The sequence below is a fragment of the Hemitrygon akajei genome, chromosome 4, assembly GCF_048418815.1.
Source record: "Hemitrygon akajei chromosome 4, sHemAka1.3, whole genome shotgun sequence".
NCBI classification, from domain to species: Eukaryota; Metazoa; Chordata; class Chondrichthyes; order Myliobatiformes; family Dasyatidae; genus Hemitrygon; species Hemitrygon akajei.
Genome location: NC_133127.1, coordinates 16029054 through 16056084, shown reverse-complemented (window position 1 = coordinate 16056084; position 27031 = coordinate 16029054). Strand labels below are relative to the sequence as shown.

Below are 27031 nucleotides of genomic sequence, written 5' to 3'. Positions count from 1 at the left end.
TGCATCTCTCCCTCCTTGAAGTGTGGTGTGACATTTGCAATTTTCCAGTCCTCCGGAACCATTTCAGAATCTAGAGATTCTTGAAAGATTATTACTAATGCCTCTACAATTTCTTCAGCCCCCTCCTTCAGAACTCTGGGGTGTAGCCCATCTGGTCCAAGTGACTTAGCTACCTTCAGAACTTTCAGTTTCTCGAGCACCTTCTCCCTAGTAATGGCAACTTCACTCACTTCTGCCCCTGATTGTCTTGAAATTCCAGCATTGCTAGCATCTTCCATAGTGAAGGCTGAGGCAAAATACTTATTCAGTTTATCCGCTATTTCCTTGTCCCCCATTGCTGCCTCTCCAGCATAATTTTCCAGTGGTCTGGTACTGACTCTCACCTCTTTTACACTTTATATATCGAAAGAAACTTTTGGTAACCTCATTAATATTATTGGCTAGCTTACCTTCATATTCCATCTTGTCCTTCTTTATGATTTTTTAATTGCCTTCTGTTGGTTTTCAAAAGCTTCCAATCTTCCAACTTCCCACTAATTTTTGCTCGATTATATTCCCTCTCTTTGGCTTTTATGTTGGTTTTGAGTTCTCTTGTTAGCCACGGTTGTGTCATCCTGCCATTAGAATACTTCTTCTTTGTACATATATGTACTTTGATAATAAATTTACTTTGAACTATTACATTTCTTCTCTTTCACCTAAAACCTCTGCCTGTTTGTACTTGATTCCTTGTCTCTGAAAGGCGTAGAAAACAAAACGCATTTAACAGTAAGATAATGATTCCTGACTGTTTTTGCTAAGCTACAGGGCAGTGGCAAATTCTGCAATACTGTAGTTATACTCCTTCTGAATTACTAATGTAGAGAAGGATCAGAATCAGATCTATTATCACTGGCGTGTGTGTCGTGAATTTCTTTTTGTTATTTTCTCGCAGCAGTACAGTGCAAAGGTATAGAATTTCTGAAAATCCATTAATTAAGTAAATGGATAGGAAAGGAAACATGATTTGTTAGAAAAATGAATGCAACTGCAAAAAAATTACAAAATAAAGAAGTAGGAAAAATGAAGGAAATAATGAGACAGTGTTAATGGGGTTTTTGGACTCTTCGGAAAATCTGATAGTGGAGGAGAAGAAACTGTGCCTGAGTTGTTGAGTGTGGATCTTCAATCCCTCTGGAGAAAAAGAAAATGCATACAAGGTTTTGAAGGAGTACACAGTGAGAATGAGATTCATAGCTCCTCATTACATGCTAGATCACTTCAAATGGATTGACGTGAAATGTATTAGATTCTGCACTTCAACAGAACAAACTGTGGAAGAATTTACATCCACTTGGTTATTCCTTTCATTCAGAGTTCAAAGTCAATTTATTATCGAAGTACACATATGTCACCGTGTACAACCCTGAGATTCATTTTCTTGCGGGTATTCACAGTGGAACAGTGAAATACAGTAGAATCAGTGAAGTTCAAATGTCAAAGTAAGTTTATTATGAAAGTACATGTACGTCCCCATATACAACCCTGAGATTCATTTTCTTGTGGGCATACTCAATAAATCTATAGAATAATAACCATAAACAAAATCAATGAAAGACTAGGGTCTTCAGTCAGAGTGCAGAAAACAACAAACTGTGCAATTACAAAAAGAAAGAAATAATAATGAATAAATAAATAAGCAATAAATCTCAAGAACATGTGGTGGAGAGTCCTTAAAAGTGGAAACATTGGTTGTGGGAACATTTCAATGATGGGGCAAGTGAAGTTGAGTGAAATTATTTTCTATGGTTCAAGAGCCTGATGGTTCGGCAGAACCAGCTGGTATGGGTCCTGAAGCTCCTGTAAGTTGTTCGTGATGGAAGCAGCGAGAAGAGAGCATGAACTGGGTGGACACAAACTGAATACAAATGAAGGCTAACAAGCAACCAATATGTAGAAGACGACAAACTGTGTAAATACAATACAATAAATAAATAATAGCTTGATTGATGAATAAATAATATTGAGAACGTGAGCCGTGGAGTCCTTGAAAATGAGTTTTTAGGTTGTGGAATCAGTTCAATTTTGGGGTGAGTGAAGTTATCTACACTGGATCACGAGTCTAATGATTGAAGGGTAATAACTTTATTGGATTTACAAGAAAGAATCATCTCAGATAACAGTCCTCAGTTCTGTTCATTTCTCTGTGAGCATTTCTAAGAAACAAAGTTGGTTTATTTCACCATTTCACCTGCCAGTTTGAAGACAGGAGGGGAAAGATATAAAATTGATCTAAGGAACAAGATTTTTTCACACAAAGGCTGGTGGATGTATGAAATGAGCCATCAGGGAATCTGTAGTGTTGGGTACAATTGCAACATTTATAAGGCATTTGGAGATGTTATATGTGCAGGAAAGGCTTAGACAGATATTGGCCAAGTGCAGGCAGACGGAATTAGCTCATGGCCAGCATGGACAAGTGGGTCCAAAGGGCTGCATAACTCTCTGAGTCTATGACCATCTTATATGGAACAGCTGTGGATCGGTATCAACGACACCCAGAAAACCAAACACATTTAACAATAAGATAATAATTGCTGAATGTTTCTGCTAAGCTCCAGGGCAGTGTCAAATTCTGCAATAATTATGATGTTGAAATAAATCCGAAGATTTGTGGGACCGTGTCGCCAGTGACCTAACTTGAGGTCATCAGGTCTTTCAGGTCTTTCAATATCAGACACTCTCGCCCAGGCGACCCAGCAAGGGTAGATCAGGTCTTGGTTTGTGTCCCAGCAGCACTGGTCCATGGGTCACACCTCTTGATCCACAGCCGTCTGGAGGCTCATTTAGCAGCCTCTGTGCTGGTCCTGATGGTTCTTTTCTTTGCAGCCCCTGTAATGCCAAGGAGAGCGTAGGTTCTGCAGAGTGAGCAGCCAGCAAAACCTCTACATCCCACCTCTATAGGCTCGCATTGAGCCCTACAACCCTGTCTTTGGCACTGCTCTACCAGCCTCCGGTGTTTTGCTTTCTCATACTCAACTGCCTCTTCAATCCGGACTTCCCAAGGCTGAGACTCATTCTGAATTACTAATGCCAACAAGGATCAGAATCAGTATTATTATCATTGACATATGAGTTGTAACTTTCATTATTTTGTGGCAGCATTACAGTGCAAAGACATAAAATCACTAAAAATTACAGAAGTAGTTAAATAACTTCAAAGAAAAGTTTTTACAAATTGTTACAAAATGAAAAAAATAATGAGATAGTGTTTACAGGTTAATGAATTCTTTAGGAATCTTATAGTGGAGATAAGGGAACTGTTCCTGACTAGTTGGGTTTGTATCTTCAATTTCTGTGAAGGCCTCCAAATTATTTCCATGTGACCCAATGTATATTTGGGGGTGACACAGTGGCGTAGTGGTTAGCATAACGCTCTACAATACTAGCGACCCGGGCTCATTTCTCCTCCCCGCATTACCTGTAAGGAGTTTGTACATTGTCCCCAATGACCTTGTGGGTTTCCTCCCACAGTTCAAAGATGTACCGCTAATTGTTCTTCGTGAACTGTCGTGTGATTAGGCTAGGGTTAATCACCCGAGGCTGGGCATGGCTCAAAGGGCCAGAAGGACCTATTCTGAGCTGTATCTCAATAAATATGTAAGTATTCTTTGTGATAATGATGCTAATGTCCATGTAGAAAAGCATTCACTAGGACCTCTCAGAAGAAACGTTTCAGTGTTATTTGCAGTACTGAGTTCTTTCATTCCAGCTAAGAGGATGACAGCGATGAAATTCAGAATTTTTTGTCCAATTTGTAATTTCCATCAGCTTAATTAGAATTCAGTACTTACATAGCATAATCCAAAATGATTCACTGGTAAATGATAACCTGCAGTGTTTTGAGTTTCTATTGGACATACTAGTATTAATAGAGCTTAAGACTGTAATGCCACAATCTAATTAATTTTAGAGACATTAGTGGAGAAAAGAGCTAGCCATTCTTCATTGATAGACCAAATGTCTTTGGTCTAAATGACTCACTGTTGGCATTCAAAGGTTTTTTTTCTATTTCTGCATCAGTTCTTCGCAGGATAATTATGGGTGAGATATGGTCCTCTTCCTTGTATGTGCTTTTGAGTGAGCCATAACTCATCCAAAACACTGGCTGTGTTCAATTCGGTACCAAGCCTACCAACACTGTATTTGTTAGTGTCATAGATTCATAAAGTACAGAAACAGCCCATCGGCCCATCTAGTCTGTGCTGAGCTGTTCTGACCAATCCATTGACCTGTGATTGGACCATAGCATAACACTTTACAGTGCCAGTGACCCGGGTTCAATTCCCACCACTGTCCGTAAGGAGTTTGCATATTCTCTCTCTGACCACATGGGTTTCCTAAAAGTGCTCAGGATCCTTACCATATTCAAAAGACATATCGATTTATAGGTTAATTTGCCATTCATTCAACTTGTGCCGTGGTATGAGTGATCATGATTTCAAGCACGATTGTTCATGACAAATATTTTTACAGAAGTGGATTGCCATTGCCTTTTTCTGGACAGTGTCTTTACGAGACGGGTGACCCCAGCCGTTATCAATACTCTTCAGAGACTGTTCCTGGCGTCGGTGGTCACATGACCAGGACTAGTGATGTGCACCAGCTGCTCGTACGACCATCTACCACCTGCCCCCGTAGCTTCATGTGACCCCGATCTGGGGGCTAAGCAGGTGTGGCACCTTGCCCAAGGGTGACCCCCAAGCTAGCGGAGGGAAGGAGCGCCTTACACATATCTGCCACCCTGGATAATTGGTCACTTAGGTGTATTTGGTACTGTGGGCTTGTTGGGCCAGGAGAGCTAATCAAGAACCTATCTATCTCTGCCTTAAATGCACCCAGTGACTTCGCCTCCACAGCTGCTCGTGGCAACAAATTCCACAGATTTACCACCCTCTGACTAAAGTAATTTCTCCATATCTCTGTTCTAAATGGATGTCCTTCAATCCTGAAGTCTGCCCTCTTGATCTAGACTCCCCTACCATGGGAAGTAACTTTGCCATATCTATTCTGATCAGGCCTTTAACATTCGGAATGTTTCTATGAGATCCCCTCCCCCTCATTCTCCTGAACTCCAAGGAATACAGCCCAAGCTGCCAGACGTCCCTCATATGGTAACCCTTTCATTCCTGGAGATTTGGAAGAATGTTCCTTGTTTGGCATTGAGTCTTCCACAGAGTTGGTGATTATGCCAAGAAATTCAAGGCATTCTTTACATAATCTCAGGTTCAAATTCCATTCAGTAATGTCCCCTGCCTCTGTCTCTTCAAAAAATACCCATGTGACTCCTGTTTATAATCTCAAAAGAAAAGATACATTATTGTGAATTTACTTTTGTAAATTTGTAAAATAGTATTTTTCATAATGTGTGTGGACTCTTTTTCCCTGAGTTTTTGTGAATCATTGAATCTAGAGCAGGGGTTCCCCGCCTTTTTTATGCCATGGACGCCTACCATTAACCTAAAGGTCCATGGACTCCAGGTTGGGAACCTCTAATCTACAGGTTACTGTGAAAAACAGCTCTCTGAACCCATGTCTCTCTTGTGTCCCAGTTCCTGCAGGATACACTGGATGCTCTTTTCAGCATCATGATGGAGTTTTCGGGTAACAACACGTACGACAAGCTAGTGTTTGATGCTCTGGTAAGATCTCAGTTCTCCTTGTTTATTGTCAGTCTACATTTACTGTCAGTAGATGTTTCACTCAAGATTCAAGATTGTTTGATGTTGTTTCCAGTACACAAGTACTGGAAGTGTACTGGTGTACAAGTGTACTGGAGAAAAAAATAATTGTTATTCCAGGTTCAATGCATAACAAAAAAACAATAAGATAAAGAGCACAATTATGAAAAAACACAATAAATATAAATACATAAGATAGCTTGTGAGTGTATCGATATACATGCTTGGCACAGGAGTGTCTGTACAAAAGATGACTGACAGGTAATGTTAAAGTAGTGGTTGGAGGTGGGGGTGGGATAGTGAGTGGATTGTTAATCAACCTTACTGCTTGGGGAAAGTAAACTGTTTTTGAGTCTGGTGGTCCTAGCTTGGATTCTACGTAGCCCCCTCCCTGAAGGGAGTGGGACAAACAGTCCATGCTCAGAGTGCGTGGGGTCCTTCATGATGTTACTGGCCCTTTTCTGGCATCTTTCTGTATATACCGTATGTTCTTGCTTGAGGCTAGGCTGGTGCCAGTGATGCGTTGGGCAGTTTTGCAGTTTCCGTATCATGCAGTGAGGGTCTCTACTGTGCATCTGTAAAATGATGGACTGTACGTCGATGTGTACAGACCAGCTTCATGGAACTTTGAGAGATGACCGGCGATAACTAAGTGGTGTTTACTCTCTGTTTTGTGGTTTGTTTTCCTTCAGTTTGCCCAAAATTAACATTAAAGCAAGCAGCATTTTAAGAACAGATTATGTTTTGTGTAACGTACGTCTCCATGGATTTCAGCAAGGATAATGTGGTTTAAAAAATTAAAAGATTAGCTTTATTTGACACATGTATATCAATGTTCTTGTTCCCTCAGATAAATTAAAGCCCTATGAGAGTTTACATGAACTACTCTTTTGTGCAGAAGAAACTCAGCAGGTTAGGCAGCATCAATGGAGGAAAATAAACATATTTGGGTGGAAATCCTTCATCAGCACGATGAGTTCCTCCAGTATTTTGTGTGTGTTGCTCAAGATTTCCAACACCTGCAGAATCTGTTGTTGGTCTTGGTTGCAGAGTTTTGAAGAAGGCTGCTCCCCTTTGTTGCAGAGACTCGATAGGCTGGAACAATTTTTCCCCTGAAGTGCAGGAGGCTGAGGGGTGACATCACTGAGGCTTATAAACTCACGAGGCGGGGGTTAGGTAACGTGAACGGATATAGAAGCTTTCCTGGAGTTGAGGAGCCTAAATCTTGTAGTGCATAGATTTAAGGTTAGTGAGGGAAACTTCAAAGGGGACCTGAGGGGTAGCTGTGGATTGAGCTGCCAGAGGAAGTGGTAGAAGTGCGGGCAATGATGACATTTAAAAGACAATTACATGGTTAGGAAAAAGGTATGAGTCAAATGTACACAGATGATACTGGTTTATTATTGTCATGTGTACAAAGATATAGTGAAAAGCTTGTCTTGCATACTGTTCACCCAGATCAAATCATTGCACAATATATTGTGTTAAAATAAGGTAAAACAATAGCAATGGAGAATAAAGTGTAAATGCTACTGAAAAAAATGCATTGAAGGATACAGATAAAGTGAAAGATCATAATGCCAAGGGTCCATCTTCTCATACAAGAGGTCCATTCAAGTATCTGATAACGATGGAATGGAAACTGCGCTTGGATCAGCTGGTACTTTTTCTCTGGCTATTCTATCATCTGCCCGACAGGAGAGAGGAACAGAGAGAATGTCTGGAGTGGGCGGGGGTCTTAGATTATGCTGACAGCATTACTCGGACAACCCTGGAGGCTAAGTCATCAGGTATATGTAAAGCGGAAATTGATAGGTTCTCGATTAGTAAAGGTGTGAAAGGTTATGGGGAGAAGGCATGAGAATGGGGTTGAGAGGAATAATAGATCAGCTATGATCAAATGGTGGAGAAGACTTGATGGGCCGAATGGCCTAATTCTACTCCTGTGTTTTATGGAGATTTGGGACCAGCTGAGCATGGAACTTGGTTGGCATGGTTGGGCTGTTTTTGTTTTTGGATAACCCTACTTTTAACAGCTCTGGGAGGCTTTGAATTGGAGAAATTTTACTGCAAATTAGGAGGCCTTTCAGCCCATTGTATTCATGCCAGCACACCTAATGACCACCTTTCAGCATTGTCTGTAGCTATGCAGGTAGCATTTAAATGCAGTGGGGGTTACTGCCTCTACCAGACTCTTGTCAGGAAATTTTTGATGCCTTCAACATCAGGCTTAAGTTATTTATCATCATCTCCTTTCCCTTTCTTTTACCAATTAATTTAAATGCAATTGTCTTTAATTCTCTTGAATGTAATTTTTTTTTGAATTCCTTGAAATACTGAAAACCGTCTCCCCTGACAGCCATCTTCTCTCATTTATATTCAGCTTGCTCGTGGGTGGATTGACACTATGATTAAAATATTTTTTTCTCTCTCAGTTCTATTAATCAAATTGTGCTCTTATCATTCCTACATTCAAAGGAATAATTTTTAAAGACATGTTTTAAATAATAAAGGGAAAAATGAGAAAAACAAGTAACAAATTTATTTCTCAGGATTTTATTCCCTAGAGCGTAGGCGGATGAGGAGAGGTTTGATAGTGTGTGTAAAATTTTAGACCATAAGATATAGGAGCAGAATTAGGCCATTTGGCCCATCGAGTCTGCTCTGTCATTTCACCATGGCTGACTTATCTTTCCCTCCCAGCCCCAGTCTCCTGCCTTCTCCCCATATCCCTTCATGTCCTGACTACTCAAGAGCCTATCAATGTCTGTATTAAATACACCTAATAATTAGGCCTCCACAGCTGCCTGTGGCGAAAAATTTTGTAGATTCACCTCTCTCTGACTAAAGAAATTCCTCCTCACCTCTGTTCTAAAATGATGCCCCCCTATTCCAAGGCTGTGCCCTTTCATCTTAGACACTCCCACCATTGGAAACACCCTCTCCACATCCACTGTATTGAGGCCTTTCAACATTCAATAGGTTTCAAAGAGCTTACCCCTCATTCTCCTGAATTCCAGTTAGCCAGTGAGTAGAAGCCCAGAACCATCAAACACTCCTCATATGACAAGCCTTTAAATTCCAGAATCCATTTGGTGAACCTCCTTTGAACCCTCTCCAATGTCAGCACCTCTTTTCCTTGATAAGGAGCCAAAAACTGCTCCAAGTGAGGTTTCACCAGTGCTTTATAAAGCCTCAACATTACACCCTTGCTTTTAAATTCTAGTTCTCTCAAAATGAATGCTATCATCACATTTGCACTTCCTCACCACTGACTCAAACTGCAAATTAACGTTTAGGGAATCCCTTTGCACCTCAGATTTTTGAATTTTCTCTCCATTTAGAAAATAGTTTATACTTTCACTTCTTCTACCAAAGTGCACGACCATACACTTCCCAACACTGCATTCCATCTGACACTTCTTTGCCCATTCTCCTAATCTGTCAGGGTCCTTCTGTAACTTCTCCACTTCCTCAAAGTGACCTGCCCTTCGACCTGTCTTCATATCGTCCGCAAATTTGGTCAAAAAGCCATCATCCAAATCATTGGCATGTAACGTAAAAAGGAGTGGTCCCAACACAGGCCCCTGTGAAACACCTCTAGTCACTGGCAGCCTACTAGAAAAGACTCCTTTTATTCTCACTCTTTACCTCCTGCCAACCAGCCTCTGCTCTGTTCATGATGGAATCTTCTCTGTTATACCATGGGCTCTTAACTTGTTAAGCAGCCTCAGTTGTGGCACCTTGTGAAAAGTCTTCTGAAAATCAAAGTACACAACATCCACCATTTCTCCTCTTTCTATTCTGCTTGTTATTTCTTCAAAGAAATCCAATAGATTCATCAGACAAGATTTTCCCTTGAGGAAGCCATACTGACTACAGCTTTTATCATGTGCCTCCGATTATCCAGAAACCACATCTGCAATCATTGACTCCAACTTCTTCCTATCCACTGAGGTCAGACTAGCTGGCCTATCATTTCCTTTCTTCTGCCTCTCTTCCTTCTTTGAGAGTGGAGTCACATTTGAAATTTCCAATCTTTCAGAACCATCCCAGAATCCACTGATTCATGAAAGATTGTGAATAATGTCTCTACAATCTCTTCAGCCACCTTTTTCAGATCCCTGGTGTGTAGACTCTCTGGTCCAGGAGACTTAAAAGACTTAACTACTTTCAGGCCTTTCAATTTTCCAAGAACCTTCTGCCTAGTAATGACAACTTTACACAATTCTGCCCCCTGACACTCTTGAACTTCCAGCATACTGCTAGGGTCATCCACGGTGAAGACTGTTACAAAATAATTATTCATTATATCCGCCATTTCCTTGATCCCCATTACTACCTCTTCAGTATAACTTTCTGGCGGTCTGACATCTGCTGTCACCTCTCTTTTACACTTTATGTATCTGAAGAATCTTTTGGTATCCTCTTTAATATTATTGGCTAGCTTACTTTGTATTTTATCTTTTCTTTCTTAATGACTTTTTTTGCTGCTTTCTGTTATTTTTTGAAAGTTTCCCCAATCCTTTAACTTCCCACTAATTTTTGCTCTATTATATGCCCTCTCTTTGGCTTTTTGTTGACTTTGACTTCCCTTTTTAGCCAAGGTTGGGTCGTTTTCCCTTTATAATACTTCTTTCTCGTTGGGTTATATATATCCTGCACCTTCCAGATTGCTTCCAGAAATTGCAGCCATTGATACTTTGCTGTCATCCCTGCTAATGTTCCCTTCAATTCTGACTAGCTCCTGTAATTCCCTCCTCAGTAATTCCCTTCACTCCACTGTAACGTTGATACTTCTGCCTTTAGCTTCTCCTTCTCAAATTGCAAGGTGAATTACGTCACATTACGATTGCTGGCCCCAAAGAGTTCCTTTACCTTTAGCTCTGTAATCAATTACAGCTCATTGCACAACACCCAATCCACAATAGCTAATCCCCTAGAGGCCTCAACCAGGAGTTTCTCTAAAAAGCCAACTCACAGGTATTCTAGAAACTCTCTTTCTTGGGATCCAGCACCCACCTGATTTTCCCAATCTACCAGCATATTGAAATCCCTCAAGACTATCGTAACATTGCTTTCTTTGCATGCTTTTTCTATCACCTACTGTAATTTCTGAACCACATCTTTACTACAGTTCGGAGGTCTGTGTATAACTTCCAGTTGTTTTTTTTTTACCCTTGCAGTTCTTTAGCTTAACCCACAATGATTCTACACCTTCTGATCCTATATCACCTCTTTCTAATGATTTGGTTTAATTTTTTTACAAACAAAGCCATGGCAACCCCTCTGCTTTTCTGCCTGTCCTTTTGATATGATGTGCATCCTAGGTCCCAGTTATAATCTTCTTTCAGCTAAGATTCAATGATGCCTACAATGTTATACATCCCATTTGTAACAGTGCTACGAGTTCACCTGCCTTATTCCGTATGCTGTGTGCGTTCAAATATCAAGCCATCCTCTATAAAACCCTGGTGTGCAGTTCTATCTAATAAAGTGACCGCTTTGAGGAGAGAGGAAACCAGGTGTGGAGAGACCTGGTAACCGAGTACAGGATTACAGTCATAAAGGAAACAAAGTTTATTGGCTATGGTGCTTCGACTGCTTGGTTCCCTTTGCGAAATTGTTCAGGAAAGAGGACGAGAGTTGACTTCATAGAGTGTATGACAACTATGTGCACTAGGAAGATAGACAATAGAACAGGATAACACAGGAAGAGGACTTTTGGCCCATGATGTCTGTGCTGACCATGAAAACCAATTGAACTAATCCCATCTACCTACACATGAATTGTATCCCACCATCCCTTGCCTTCTCATGTAATAGATAGTAGTAGGCTCTCTGTTCATGTTCAAAATTAATTATCATTCAACCATACATCTCCTTGACTCAATGACTCAACATGAATACACATGATTACAGCCAAATGAGACAGTGGGCAGTGGTACTCCGGGGCTAAGGTGCAAACCACAGTACCAATGGTCACATAGCAAGTATAAGATAGCAAACACACATAAGATATCAGTAAAATACAGTCGCACAAAAAACATATAGTCCAAGACCCTGCGTCGATGAATATTGCAGAAATCTGCATCCGAAAACAATATAGCAATTCGTCTGCCGAGCAAGCGCTGGTGGACAACATTGACTACATCTTGGACGTCACTCCACACCACCTTCGGTGTAGTTCACCAACTCCGAGGCCTCTACCCTGGGCGGCTGTTAACGGGTGTCACCACAGCTTGAGGCCTAGTCCTTGCTATGACCAAGACCACACAGCTCCCCCACCAACCGCCCCGACCGCCCGCCAATAAATCAGTGAATTGTACTTACAGCATTCCACATTAACGGTATCCAACAGGGTCTTACGATCACAAGAAGAGCGACTAAGATGATCAACTGCATGCCACCTTCACGCACCGACTCCTCTGGCACCTCTCTGACACAGGCAGCAGCTTCAATCACAGCAAGTCCAGCTCCTTCAGTTTCTCCACCAATGAGCAACTGGGTGATGGGGTAGACTGCAGTATTATAAGTTCTTGATGTTCAGCAGGGTCTTGTGATGGTAACAATTACATTTAAAAACACCTTTGGTTGACCCCTAGAAGCCTTGGCAGTCAAACATGCTAACATCTTACTGGAAAACATTGATCAGGGTCGACCATGGATGTTGAGTTAAAGCTGTCCACACGAGTCAAGGCAGTACAATATGGAGGAGTAAACTGTTGCCCATACAGTGGTTATCCCTCTCCACACAGCTGGTGAACCCAAAGGAACGGCAGAGACTGATACAGTTTGGCACCAGCAGCATCGCAGGAGTTTCCAGTCAGCATTGAACTCAGTGTAAGACTGCCTTAGGGACTCCAGCTCTGGAGATTACCTTAGGCTTTGCTGCTGAAGCCTTCCCCATGAGTGGGTATAGCCACAAGGCAGCAGAGATAAGAGATCAAAATTTTCCTTCTCCTAGATGAGCTGCCAACTATGGCTGATGAGCCCTGTTTGCCCGAAGCGACTGGCGTTAAAGTGCTAGTAACCTGCCTTTGCCCTTTCTTCTGTCAGTGGAAATGGTTCTGCTGGGTTTAGTAGCTAAGCCATGTGCAGGCCAGGAGTTGGATTTGGTTGTCAGGGGCTATCTGAGACGTCTTTGAGAGCATTTAATCAGTAGTGGGAGCTTATCCCCACTACCATCCACCAGCTATAACAATCTTAAGGAACCTCAAGGAAAAGATAACACTGAACAACAAATATTTTTCTTCCTGAGGTATCTCCTGGACTTTGGGCTGCTGGTCATTAGAATCACCATGAAATTACCCTAACATGCACCACTGTTTTGAAATCGCCTATATCTGCGATTTCAGTTCATAATTCAAATCACAATAACCGATACTGAGATTAAGGAAGGCATTTTTGTTGGTCCACAAATCAAACAGGCCATCAATGACAGGCAATTCAAAGAACGTCTAATGGGACCGGAGAAAATTGCATGGAAGGTATAGAAGGATGTTGTTGAAAGTTCTCTTGGCAACGACAGCACCAAGCTACATGTAGCTGGTTGACAACATACCTCAAGCATACAGAAACCATGAAGTGCAACGTGCCACTGGAGATTAATTTCTGCATTCCCATTGAGATTTCTTCCCGGCAAATCTTGGCACTGTCAGTGACGAGCCCAGTCGTAGAAAATGGTATCAGAGCAACTGGAATCCATCAATGCTGGCTGTTTATTGTTGCACACTTAAGCAAGAAGCCTTGGGCATTGAGTACAAACAAAAATTGTCAGCAAAACATTTTTAGCTTAGTTGAACCATTGCAAAGCCTCAGCACTGCTATGCAATTAAATGCATTATATTCAATAAAAGTTAATCTCTTGTTTCTCCAAATTCCTATGTGATACAAGTGGTCTGAAATTTTATTTGTGTTCAGCTTCAAGCAGTCTATCATGAACAAGAAAAAAATCTGAGGAAGCAACACTTTGAAAACTATTTGTTGTCCATTATGATTGGTTTCCTTTTGTCACATGTACCAAGGTGCAGTGAAAAGCTTTGTGACCCCCATATAGATAATTGCAAAGCATCAAGGTAGCACCAAGGGGAAAGCCATAACAGAATAAAGTGGTACAGTTACCGAGGGCAATTAAGAGGTATTGTGTGAGGTAGAGGTAATCTTCATCACACAAGAGGTCCATTCAGGAATCATTAAGAGATGAGCCCGATATGTTTATTTTTAATAAGACCATAAGACATAGGAGCAGAATTAGGCCATCTGACCTATCGAGTCTGCTCTGTTATTCGATCATGGCTGATCCTTTTTTCTTCTCCTTCTCAACCCCAGTTCCCGGCCTTCTCCCTGTAACCCTTGATGCCAGGTCCAATCAGGAACCTATCAATCTCTGCCTTATATACACGGAATGATCTGGCCTTCACAGCTGCATGTGGCGAAAAATTTCACAAATTCACCACCCTTTGGCTAAAGAAATTTCTCTGCATCTCTGTTCTGAAAGGGCGCCACTCTATCCTGAGGCTGCGTCCTCTTGTCCTAGACTCTCCCACCATGAGAAACATCCTTTCCACATCTACTCTGTCTAGGCCTTTCAACATTGGATAGGTTTCAATGAGATGCCCCCCCCCCCCCCCCACCTCACCCTTCTGAATTCCAGCGAGTACAGACCTAGAGCCATATGATAACCCTTTCATTCCTGGAAACATCCTTGTGAACCTTCGCTGGACCCTCTCCAATGCCAGCACATCTTTTCTAAGATGAGGGGCCCCAAACTGTTCACAATACTGAAGGTGAAACCTCACCAGTGCCTTATAAAGCCTCAGCATCACATCCCTGCTCTTGTATTCTAGACCTCTTGAAATGAATGCTAGCATTGCATTTGCCTTCCTCACCACCGACTCAACCTGCAGGTTAACCTTTAGGGCGTTCTGCACAAGGGCTCCCAAGTCCCTTTGCTTCTCAGATTTTTGGATTTTCTCCCCACTTAGAAACTAGTCTGCACATTTATTTCTACTACCAAAGTGTATGACCATGCATTTTCCAATATTGTATTTCATTTGCCACTTGCTTGCCCATTCTCCTAATCTGTCTAAGTCCTTCTGCATCCTACCTGCCCCTCCACCAATAGTCTGGAAAGTGTCTGGAATGTCTTGCCCAGGAAGCAGATACAATGGAGGTTTCCAAGGGTTTATTAGACACGTGAATGCGCAGGGAATGGAGGGTTGGGGATCATGTACTGGCAGAAGAGGTTCAATTTAATTGAACATCATATTCAGCAGAGCCATCATAGGCCAAGGGGGCCTGTTCCTACCCTGTACTGATCTATATTCTGTGCTCTGTTTTTGCCTCTCACATATAGAAGATAGAGAGTCCAGAGAAGGTTCAAGAAAATGACCCGGGGAATGAAAGGGTTAACCTATGAGGAGCATTTGATGACTTTGAGCCTGTGTTCGCTTTTGTTGAGAAGAATGAGGGGGAATCTCATTGAAAACTATTGAATATTGAAAAGCCAAGATAGAGTGGATGTGGAGAGGATGTTTCCTATTGTGGAGGAGTCTAGGACCAGAGGGCACAGCCTCCGAATGGAAGGGTGTCCCTTCAGAACAGGGATGAGAAGGATGGCGAATCTGTAGATTTCATTACCACAGACAGCCTTCGAGGCCAGCTCGTTGAGTGTATTTAAAGTGGAGGTTGATCAGTTCTTGATTGGTAGAGACAGCAAAAGTTACGGGAAGAAAGCAGGTGAATTGGGCTGAGGGGGATAATAAATTGGCCATGATGGAATGGAGGAGCACACTTGATGGGCCAAGTGGCCTAATTCTGCTCCAGTACGTTACGGACTCTCATGATTTTGGTCAGTGAAAGAATAAACAGCCTCACATGGGGTATAGAAAGTGTTAAAATCTTTCAGAAAGCTCTACACTCTATGCAGACCTGCCCTTAATGGACCTGGATACTCCTCTGAATATTATGACAGTTATTAGCCCAGGATTATGGATAGAGAACCATCCATCAACTTATTTACATTCCCGACCAGTGGCAAAGAAACACTCTCATTAATCATACTACAGCTATTTATCTTTCCTTAACATGCTAATCGAAAGAACCTGGAGGGAGTCAAATCCAATTTAAACACGGTGGAAATTGTTATGTTTATGTGGCACCTTGTCAGGGACGCTGAGACCTGTAAGCAGAGGATTACCAAGTTTACTCCCTCGATATCTACCAGATTTGATTGTGAGGAACAGGACTTTCAAGCAGTATTGCTTATTCTCTCAACATCTTTTACTTGTGATAGTTCTCTTTGCCAGGAGAGTGAATATTGCCCACTGAAATGTTTATACTCAGTGGCCGCTTGATTAGGTAGAGGAATGGAACCTGGTGCAGTCTTTGGCATCCACTTCAAGGTTCAGCGTGCTGTGCATTCACAAATGCTCTTCTGTTGTTGCGCATAGTTACTTGAGATCCTGCAGCCTTCTTGTCATCTTGAAACAGTCTGACCTTTCTCCTCTGAACTCTCATTAACAAAGCATTTTCACCTACAGAGTGCTACTCATTGGATTTTTTTGTTTGTTTTTCGCACCATCCTCTACAAATTCTAGGGTCAGTTTCGAGTGAGAAATCCCAGGAAATCAGTAGTTTCTGCGATACTCAAGCTGCCCCATCTGGCACCAACAATAATTCCGCAGTCAAGGTCACTTAGGTCACATTCCTTCCCTATTCTGATGTTTGGTCTGCACAACAACCGAACCTTTTGACCATGTCTGCATGCTTTTATGCATTGAGCTGCTGACACATGATTGGCTGATTAGATATTTGCATTAATAATCAGGTCTATAGGTGTACCTAATAATGTTGCCAGCGAGAGTATTTTATGATATGGATCAAGTGTTCCTTTGGGCTGTCCTGTTATTCAGTCTTCAGTGGGTGCTTGGCATTCTATGTGTCCTTTCTACTTGGGTTTTATGATTCAAACAACCCAATGCCTCTGAATTGACGGCTTTGCAGGCAAGTTTGTAGTTGAACCAAAGATGAGTGGACAGGCAGATAGTGTTGAGGAAGCAGGGAGACTGCAGAAGAAGGTATACAGATTAGGAGAATGGTCATAGAGGGAGATGGAATATAATGTAGGGAAGTGTATGGAGTGTAAGGAGTAGACTATTTTCCAAATGGGAAGCAAATTCAGAAATTGGAGGTTGAACAGGACTTGCGAGTCCTCAGGCAAGATTCCCTTAAGGGTAATTTAAATGTTAAGTTGGTGGTGCAGGAGGCAAATGTAGTGTTAGCTTTCACTTCCAGAAGTCTAGAATACAAAAGCAAGGGTGTAATGCTTATGATTTATAAGGCATTAGAGTATTGTGAGCAGTTTTTGCCCCCTTATCTAAGATATAATATGCTGGCATTGGAGGGAATCCCAAGGAGATTCATGAGAGTGATCCTGGGGATTAAAGGGTTAATGGGTGAGAAATGTTTGATGGCTCTGGAACTGTATTTGCTTACGTTTAGATGAATGAGAGGAAATCTCATTGAAACCTATTGTATGTTGAAAGTCCCAGATAGAGTGGTTGTTTCCTGTAGTGGGAGAGTCTAGGACCAGAGAGCACAGCCTCAGAATACTAGGACATAAATGGAAAGTAGATGGGGAGGAATTTCCTCAGCCAGAGGGTGGCAGATCTGTGGGATTCATTGCCACATACTGCTGTGGAGACTAAGTCATTGGGTATACTTAAAGAGAAGTTTGATAGGTACTTAATTAGTAGGGATGTCAAAGTGTATGTGGAGAAGGTAGGAGAATGGTGTTAAGAGGGGGAAACAACGATCAGTATGATCGAATGGTGGAGCAAACTCGATGAACCGTATGGCCTAATTCTTACCCTTTGTCCTATGGTCTTATGACTTTTGCCTTTCTTTATAGCTGCCAAGGCTTCCTATTTAGTGCAAACTCCCACTGCTTTTTGGAATTATAAGAGATGACAGATACTGGAATCCAGAGCAAAGAGCAATCTAGCAGTTGAAGGAACTCAGTTGATGATGTAGTATCAGATTCAAAATCAGAATCACGTCTAATAACACTGGCATCTGTCAAGATATTTGTTTTGTGGCAACAGTACATTGCAATGCATAATAAAATTAATATATAAATTACAATAAGGTATAGCTGTGTGTGTACACACACAGACACACACTTACAGTACTGTAAAAGTCTCAGGCACAATTTTATAGCTAAGGTACCTAAGACTTTTGCACAGTACTGTAGTAATTATATGTTTTGCTCTGTACTGCTGCTGCTGCAAAAAGAAACACAAATACCTTGACATGTCAGTGATGATAAACTTGATTCTGATAAGGATTGTGGAGTGGGAAGGGGGAAGGCAGAGGGAAATTATAGTTGGGGAAAAGGGGAAGGACAATCACCCCCCTGCTCCATCACCCCTTCTCTGCTACCTCCCACTGCATGCCACCTTTGACATTCCCAACATGCTTTGCTCCTGCCAGATTTATGAACTTGCTTTCCACTTCACACTGCCAAATGCAGTCATCTTAGCTATATATATATATATATATATATATATATATATATATGCCTAAGGCTTTTGCATAGTACTGTGTGTGTGTGTGTGTGTGTGTGTGTGTGTGTGTGTGTGTGTGTGTGTGCGCACACGTGTATTTGTCTGGACTGGAGGAGCTTTCCCGGTAATTTTGAACTAATCGGCCTCCCCGACAGACAGAATATTAAAGTGCACAACAGGCCATTCAGTCCATCATGCCTAGGTCCACCAAGACAGTAATCTAACTCATCTCATCTGCCTGCTTTCTCTCCATTCCCTGTCTTCTCATGGGCCTGTCCAAGTGCCTCTTAAATGAAACTGTCATACCTGCGCATGCAGTTGTGTTGAGACTCATCAAAGAAAGAGCTTGCACGTGAAATGGTGCTTTAAAATTGTGCATGAGTAAGGTGAAAGTTGGGAACTTTAACGTATCTTGGGAAACATGACAAGCAAAAAGATGAAAGTGAGTTTCGCCACAGATTGCTAGAAATAGTCCAGTTCTACGGTTGAAGAGGCCGTAGGCTGTGATTCTTTCCATCTCTGACCACGGAGGGTCTGAACAAAGTGGAGCTGCTGTTTGCTCTAGTTAGCTCCTAGTTGCCACGGTAACAAATTAAGGGATACCCCTGGACTAGTTTCAAGGCATCTGCTGTTACTCAGCAGAATTTTTTTGGAAGTTGAATGCTTGTTTTTTATATTTGCTGCTGATCGTTGACAAATAACACAGTACAGGCATTTCAGCCAACTCCAAGATCAATGTGACCCTTCCCTCTCACATAGTCCTCCATTTTTCTTTCATCCATGTGCCTATCTGAGATCCTCTTGTATTCCCTAATGTATGTGTCTCTGGCAGGGTGTTTAACTTCACTCTCTGTGTAAAGAACCTATCTCTGACATCCCTCTTACACTTTCCTCCAATCGCCATAAAGTTATACCGCCTTGTATCAGCTCTCTGGCAAATAAATGTCATGTGTTTGTTTGAGAAAGACTTACACGCATTTGTATAGTACCTTCCCCAACCTCTGGAATCCGTAAGGTGGCACAAGTATTGCCATTTCAGGTTTCAGATTGATTTAATTTGTCACAGGTACTTTGAAATATATTGTACAATGAAACTTGCAGAACGTTCCACACACCTATCATTCTCTATAAAAATCTTACCTCTGACATCCCCCTGTACTTTCCTCCAATTACCTTAAAATTATGCCCCTTATAATAGCCATTTCTGCCCTGGCTATCTATTTGAGCCATGCCTTTTATCATCTTGTACACCTCTATCAAGTTACCTCTCATCCTCTTTACTCCGAAGAGAAAATCCCTAGCTGGCAGAACCTTTCCTCACATTGTTATTGTTCCTGTCTGCACCTTGTGGCACATTGGGTGGTAATTTTGCCATTTCTTTAGCATTTGACCATTTTTTACGAGGCCAAGTTGCTAGCTTGATGCTGAACCCAGCACGGATGGAAAGTGTGCAAGGAGCCGGCTGGATTCGAACCTGGGACCACTGGCCTCGAAGTCCAGCGCAGATGCCACTACACCTCACATTACATGCTCTTTAATCCAGGCAGCATCCCAGTAAATCTCCTCTGCATCCTCTCTGCAGCCTCCACTTCTTTTCACATAATGGGAACTGAATGCAATTCTCCAAGTGCTTTAAGATGAGTGGTGCAAAGTTTAAGAGAGATGTTTGAGGCAAGTTTTCTACACAGAGAGTAGTTGGCATCTGTGTCAGGGACTGTGGTGAAATCAGACATTTAAGTGACATTTAAGAGGCACATGACAGTCAGGGAATCATGTCCTGATGAAGAGTCTCGGCCCAAAACAGCGACTGTTTATTCATCTCATTGATGCTGCCTGACCTGCTGAGTTCCTCTAGCATTTTGTATATGTTATTCTGGATTTCCAGCATCTGCAGAATCTCTTGTGTTTATCATTATCTTTGTTAGCTGTCTCTTTGTGACATTCTGAAAGTATAAAAGGTGTGTTGTGAAGCTGGACACATGTTGGTCTACCAACACTGCCTTATGGAACACAGTCAGGACAGGATGCATTTTGACGTTGGAACTGAAATAGCGTGAGCAAAGCCACTGGAGATAACGGTGTGTTTGCTGATCATTGAGCGTCTATTCTGGTTGCCATGGTGACACAGCCTGGGATGTGCCATTCCCCCCTGAGCCTGAAGAGTGCAGCCTAACAAATCTCAATGGAGGCAGGAGATCCACGAATCTATAAATAGTTTCTTTCAATAAAGTGTTCAGAGGTACTTGAATTTCCAGCACTTAAGCAGCACAATACCTAGGGATTTCTACCAAGCTGTGCATTGGAATGAGAGGCCAAATGTCAACCCATTCCAGCTCGTTTATGGTCATGATCTCAGAGGGAAACAAACTGAGAGATTGGTACTTATTTTTTTACTGTATCCTTTCCTGGACTATGGGAGTCACTGCCAAGAGGTCACTGAGTTTTAAGGTTGAATAGGTTAGGACTTTGTTCCCTGGACCATAGGAGAATAGAGAAGATTTGATGGAGGTGTGCAAAATTATGAGTTCAAAGTTCAAAGTAAATTTTATTATCAAAGTACATATATGTCACCACATACAACCCTGAGATTAATGAGCAAATCCATAGAATAGTAACTATAACAGGATCAATGAAAGATCAACCAGAGTGCAGAAGACAACAAACTGTGCAAATGCAAATATTAATAAATAGCAATAAATAATGAAAGCATGATAAAGAGTCTGTAAAGTGAGATTATTAGTTGTGGGAACACCTCAATGGATGGGTAAGTGTGTGTAGGTATCCCCTTTTGTTCAAGAGCCTGATGGTTGAAGGGTAGTAACTGTTCTTGAACCTGTTGGTGCGAGTCCTGAGACTCTTGTACCTTCTACCTGCTGGCAGCAGCAAGAAAAGAGCATGGCCTGGGTGGTGGGATCTCTGATGATGGATGCTGCTTTCCTTCAACAGTGTTTCATGTAGATGTTCTCAATGGTTGAGTGGTATATATAGGGCAAATGCAAGCAGGCTTTTTCCACTGAGATTGGATGAGATGGGAACTAGATGCCATGGGTTAAGAATGAAAGGTGAAATGTTTAAGAGGAACATGAGGGGGAACTTCCTTCACTCGGGGTGGTGAGAGTGTGGAATGAGCTGTCAGTGGAGTTGGTGGATCTGGGTTCGTTTCCAACGTTTGAGGGAAGTTTGGATAAGTATATGGATGGCTAAGGTCCAGGTGCAGGTTGATTTGACTAGGCGGGATAGATGGGCATGAACTAGATGGGCTGAAGGGCCTGTTTCTCTGCTCTGAAATAGTGGTGTACTGGGACAGCTGGCAGAACCACTGCCTTACAGTGCCAGGGTCTGAGGAACCATCCTGAGCTTAGGTACTCCCCAAGTGGAGTTTGCAAGTTACTCCTATGATCATTAATTAGCAAATTGTCTACCTGCACTCCACTTTCCTCACACTGTAACACTTTATTCTGCATTCAGCTATTGTTTTCCCTTTTACTACCTCGATGCTCTGTTGTGAAGAATTGAACTGTAAAATAAAGTATTTCACTATGTTTTGAATGCCATCTATACAGGTAAATTCATCCAGTCTGAGGAAACGTCCTCTACACTAAATCTTTTAATATATGAGAGGTCCATCCAAGAGTCCAATAAATAGTCCAGAAAATTCCTGAATGTGCCAGATTACGGGAAATTTACGGATATAGTGAGAAAGAGTGAAAGTGGAAAGTAGCTGACAGGAACAGTAATGATGACGTGCCCAAGTAGCTCGTTCTTCCTGTAAGTCCAAAGTAATTCAATTTAAATCACTGCTTGCCAACCAACCACTGAAGTACCTCGTCTCATGAATTTTCCAACTTCTTGAGAACCCAGGGGACTGAAACTCTCAGGCAGCTAGAGTGCAGGGCCAGCTGAAGCCCTGCGTCAGCTTAGCAGCGTTCACTGCTCAGTTATCAGCAGAACATCGAGTTAATTTAACATCGTTCCTTCCCAAATCCCCAAGGGAAATAAATCTACTGTAGCGGCGTTCCGTTAAACTCACAAACAGATCCAAGATTAAAAATAATTCACGTTGGTTTGAAAGGTGGTAATTGTTGTGGCGTCAAGCATTAGTGAACGATTACATTGGCTCAGTATGGAGATGGTGGCAGTAAATTGTGAGATTAAAAAATGTATCGAATAAGTTAAATTGGAAAGGAAGAAAAGAAATTCCTAAACTGCAGAGATTACTGAACTGGATGGATTGCATCTGTGCTGGGTAAATGAGGAGTGAAGGGAAAGTAGAGGTTCTGATACAAATGTGAATTCTTGCCTTATTTTACTCTTTCAGTACTACTCTGGAATCGCACCTCCAGCCTAGCACACACGCTGAGATTGTGGACAAGGGATTTAAGGTGCCGTTCCAAACAGTAATAGAACGTAGAGTCATATGCTCAATAGATTCTGCAGGTGCTGGAAATCTTGAGCACCACACACTAAAAAAAGATGCTGAAGGTACACAACAGGTTGGGCGACATCTATTGAGGGAATAAACAGTCGATATTTCAGGCCGACACCCTTCACCGGGACTCATAAGAATGCAGAATAAAGTGTTACAGTTAGAGAGAAAGTGCAGTGCTGGTGGACAATAAAGTTCAAGGCCATAATAATCTATATTATGAGGTTCAGAGTCCATTTTTGGCCTAAAATGTAGCAGTTGGCAGAAGGCTTTACAGTGCCTGCTGTAAGATCTGTGTTTAATTCCCCACAGTTGTTTATAAGGAGTCTGTCTGTTCTCCCTATGATTGTGTGGATTTGTTCGGGGTGCTCCGGTTTCAAAGCTATTTGAGTTAGTGTTAGTCAGTTGTGGGCATGCTATATTGGTGCTGGAAGCATGGCGTCATTTGAGGGCTGCCCAGTACAATCTTTGATGCAAACTACACACCTCACTGTGTGTTTTGATGTGCATATGACGAATAAAGCTAATTTTTCTTTTGCAACACACATAAAATGCTGAAGGAACTCAGCAGACCAGGCGGCTTCTCTTTTCCACAAACACTGCCTGGCCTGATGAGCTCCTCCAGCATTTTGTGTGTGTGTGTGCGCTTTGGATTTCCAGAATCTGCGGATTTTCTTGTGTTTGTAAATCTTTCTTTCTATTTTTTTAAAACTGTCATCTAGTTTGATAAGCTGGACTCCTGTCCTCATGGTCTACAGCCTTATGGCCGTGCACCTCTGTCTGCACTGCACTTTATTCTGCACTCTCTTGTTGTTTTCCCTTGTACATTTCTCCACTGTATGGATGGCATGCAACCAAAGTTTTCCACTGTATCTCAGTGCGTGTGACAGATACTGCCCCTTACACTGCTGGCGTTTAGGGCGGCAATGAAGGTCCTCCATCTCTGGTGATGTCCATGGCTTCTTTCATCATGTCAGTAGTTTCCTCTCAGTTTTCACCGCTATTGGTCATGGAAGTCCTGGGTGGTGATTTAGGTATACCATCGCACACAGATGTAGAAGGATTCTTTGATGCTGTTTCTGTAACAGTTCTGTTTGACCAGTCAGGGTTGTTAGCCCTGAGCTGAACCCCCGAACCTGGAGGATCTGTGGATCACTCTTAGGCTGTCCTCTACCCTTTGCTCTCTTTCGGCATGAGTGACCCTACCGAGAGTCAAAGCACAAAGCCCTGACTCCAGCCAACATAGCTCTCCGGGTCATTGAGGCACGCAAGCCTCCAAACCCAACGACAAGGTCATGTGGCAATAATAAACCAATTTAACCTGTACCCCAAGGGTCTTCATTCAAAATACCAACTGTTCATTTCCCTTCACAGATGCTGTTCGGCCCAAAGTTCCTCCTGTAGTTCATTTGTTGCCCCATTTGCAATCTCTTCTGTCTCCCCTGCTTTCATTTCTCAGATACTGGGATATAACATCCAAGCTGTAACTCCCTGAGAGGGATTTTCCAATGATACATCAGAGCCTGGGTTCTTTGCTCTCTGAGTAAACAACCCCCGACCATGTTTAATGAGAGGTCTTTGAACTGAAACAAACACAAAATTGGAAGTAAATTTATTATTAAAGTCTGTATATATAGCCATATACTACCCTGAGATTCATTTTATTTAGAGATGCACCATGGAAGAGGCCCTTCTGGCCCAAAGAGTTGCACTGCTCAGCAACCCACCCTAGCCTAGGACAATTTACAATGACCGGTTAACCTACTAATTGGTACGTCTTTGATCTGTGGGAGCAAACTGGAGCACCCGGAGGAAACCCACACATTCATGAGGAGGATTTACAAACTCCTTATAGAGAGCAGTGGAATTGAACTCTGAACTCTGATGCCCCGTGCTGACTACACACTACCATGGCAGGCATTCACAGTAGAACAAAGAAATACAACAGAATCAGTGAAGAACTACACCCAAGCAAAGACAGACAAACAACCTGTGTGCAAAAGAAGACAAACTGTGCAAATTCAAAAAAAAGCAGATAATAATAATAAGTTAAAAATAAGTAAATAATGCTGAAAACACGAGTTGTAGAGTCCTTGACAGCCCATAGGTTGTGGAGTCAATTCAGTCTTGTGGTCAGTGAAGTTATCCATGCTGGTTCAGGAGCCTGATGATTGAAGAGAAATAATTGTTCCTTAACCTATTAGTGTGGGACCTAAGACCAATAACCTTTAATATACAGCAAATGATTGGATATTGACCATATGCAGGAAGAAGGGTCAGCTGTCTTTAGTTTAGTTAGCAAACATAATTGCTGGTCATGTTCTGTACTGTTCTATGTTCAATGAAAAGACATGGGCAAATTCTGTCCTTCTGCCCCCACCTGAATGCCATAGACCTTTGTCCAAACCTTTGATCCATCCCTGTTGTGCTGCTCCCCTCTCTTCTCCTGGGCTCTACCAGTGGCAGAACAGTGATGGAGTCAGTAGGTGTGTGCAATAATTCAGACCCAGGCCAGAACCTGTGAGGAGCCCACTGGGATGGGCAGTCCATGACGGATCAAGCCAGGTAATCTATCCAGGTTCATTAACTTTCGTTGGATCAATTTAGTTCAAATTGGCCAAACAGTATTGCTGAGGAACTGGAGTGAAGTATAGGTCAGATCAGGTAAGGTTGTGGAAGATTAGTTTGTGCACAAGATACTGACGTAATTTCATCTTTCTGTGATTACAGGTGTTTCTCATCGGACTGATAGCAGACAGAAAGTTCCAACACTTCAACGCTGTCCTGGAAGCCTACATTCGACAGCACTTCAGTGCCACTTTGGCGTATAAGTATGTCCAACAAAGAGTTCATTCAAAGCCAGTCTGTGTTTGAGGAGATTGTGCGATTGTCAATGGTTTTAGTTTATGATTCCGGAACTGAAGTTAGTGTGGTACCCAGAACAGATGAATTTTCTTTAACAATGATATGTGGGCCAGTAAGTCAAAATCAGAGTAAAATTTATTTTCAAAGTTTGTATATGTAATAATATACCACCTTGAGATTCAATTTCTTGCAGGCATTTACATGAATATATAGAAATACAATAGAATGTATGAAAAGCAGAGACTGACAAGCAACTAGAGTGCAAAAGAAGACATGGCCCTTCCTTACCAGACAGTGATGCAAAGAATGCTTTCCTTAGTATATTCTTCAGAAAACACTGGGAATTCGGGAGAGGAATGGGAGAAGATGCAACAGATAAATTCCTGGTGTGCTTCTCCTTCTCAGTTGAGTTTTATAATCTCTCCAACTGTGAAACCCCTTCTTATTGTAGGAAGTTGCTGTCGGTGCTGACTGAGTATGTGGACACTGCAAGCCGAGGCCTAGACTGCGAGCCCCTGAAGCGAGCGTTCAAGGCATTGGAATACATCTTTAAGTTCACAGTCCGCTCAAGATGTCTCTACTCACAGTAAGTCCCCCTCTTGTTTGGCCAAGATGGATCATCCCAACTTCTGAATGTTTTGACTCCTGCCCCAATCTGTTAGAGAAGGACTGAGCATGAAATAATTCAGTTCAGGGACAGGCCCTACAACCCACAATGCTGAACCAATTATGCTAATAATTAAACATCAAACTAATCCCTCCTGCCTGCACGTGGTTAATATTCTTCCATTCGCTGCATGTTCGTGTGCTGATCTAAGAACTGTTTGCCTCCACTACCTCCCCGGCAATACATGACAGACAATCCCCCAGTTTCTGTGTTAAAGGTTTGCCCTGCACATTTTCATCGAACTTACCTCCTTTTGCTTTAAATGTTCATAAGAAGTTTATAAGAGTATGAGAAGTATGTCGCCTCACCACTGTTTAGAGAAGCAATGTTTGTCCAACTTCTCCGTATTGCGTAGTCTCTCTACACCAGGCAATATCCTGGTAAACCTCCTCTGCAATCTCTCCAAATCCTCCACATCCTTCTTATAATGGGGTGATCAGAACTGAATATAGAACATGGAACATTATAGCACAGTGTAGGACCTTTGGCTCATGATGTGCTGACCTCTTAACTTACTTTAAGATCAATCTAACCCTTCCCTCCCATGTAGCCCCTCCATTTTTTCTACCTCTAACACCACCTCTGGCAGGATGTTCCATGCACCCACCAACCTCTGTGTAAGGAACTTATCTCTGACATTCTCCTATACTTTCCTTCAATCACCTTAAAATTTTTCCCCCTGGTGTTAGCCATTTCTGCTGTGGGAGAAGGTCTCTGGCTGTCCACTCTGTCTATGCCTCTTATCATCTTATACACCTCTATCAAATTTTCTCTCATCCTCCTT

The 27031-nt window shown here is 42.1% G+C and overlaps 1 protein-coding gene across 1 annotated transcript in view; it reads left to right on the top strand.

Annotated features, from left to right (window-relative positions):
- The window catches only part of LOC140726138 (dedicator of cytokinesis protein 2-like), a 1234790-nt gene that overhangs the window by 364533 nt on the left and 843226 nt on the right, over positions 1-27031 (top strand). The window contains exons 20-22 of the mRNA XM_073042110.1: positions 5592-5681; positions 25446-25546; positions 26032-26166. Coding sequence (XP_072898211.1) covers positions 5592-5681; positions 25446-25546; positions 26032-26166 — 326 coding nt within the window. The remainder of the gene's footprint in view (positions 1-5591; positions 5682-25445; positions 25547-26031; positions 26167-27031) is intronic.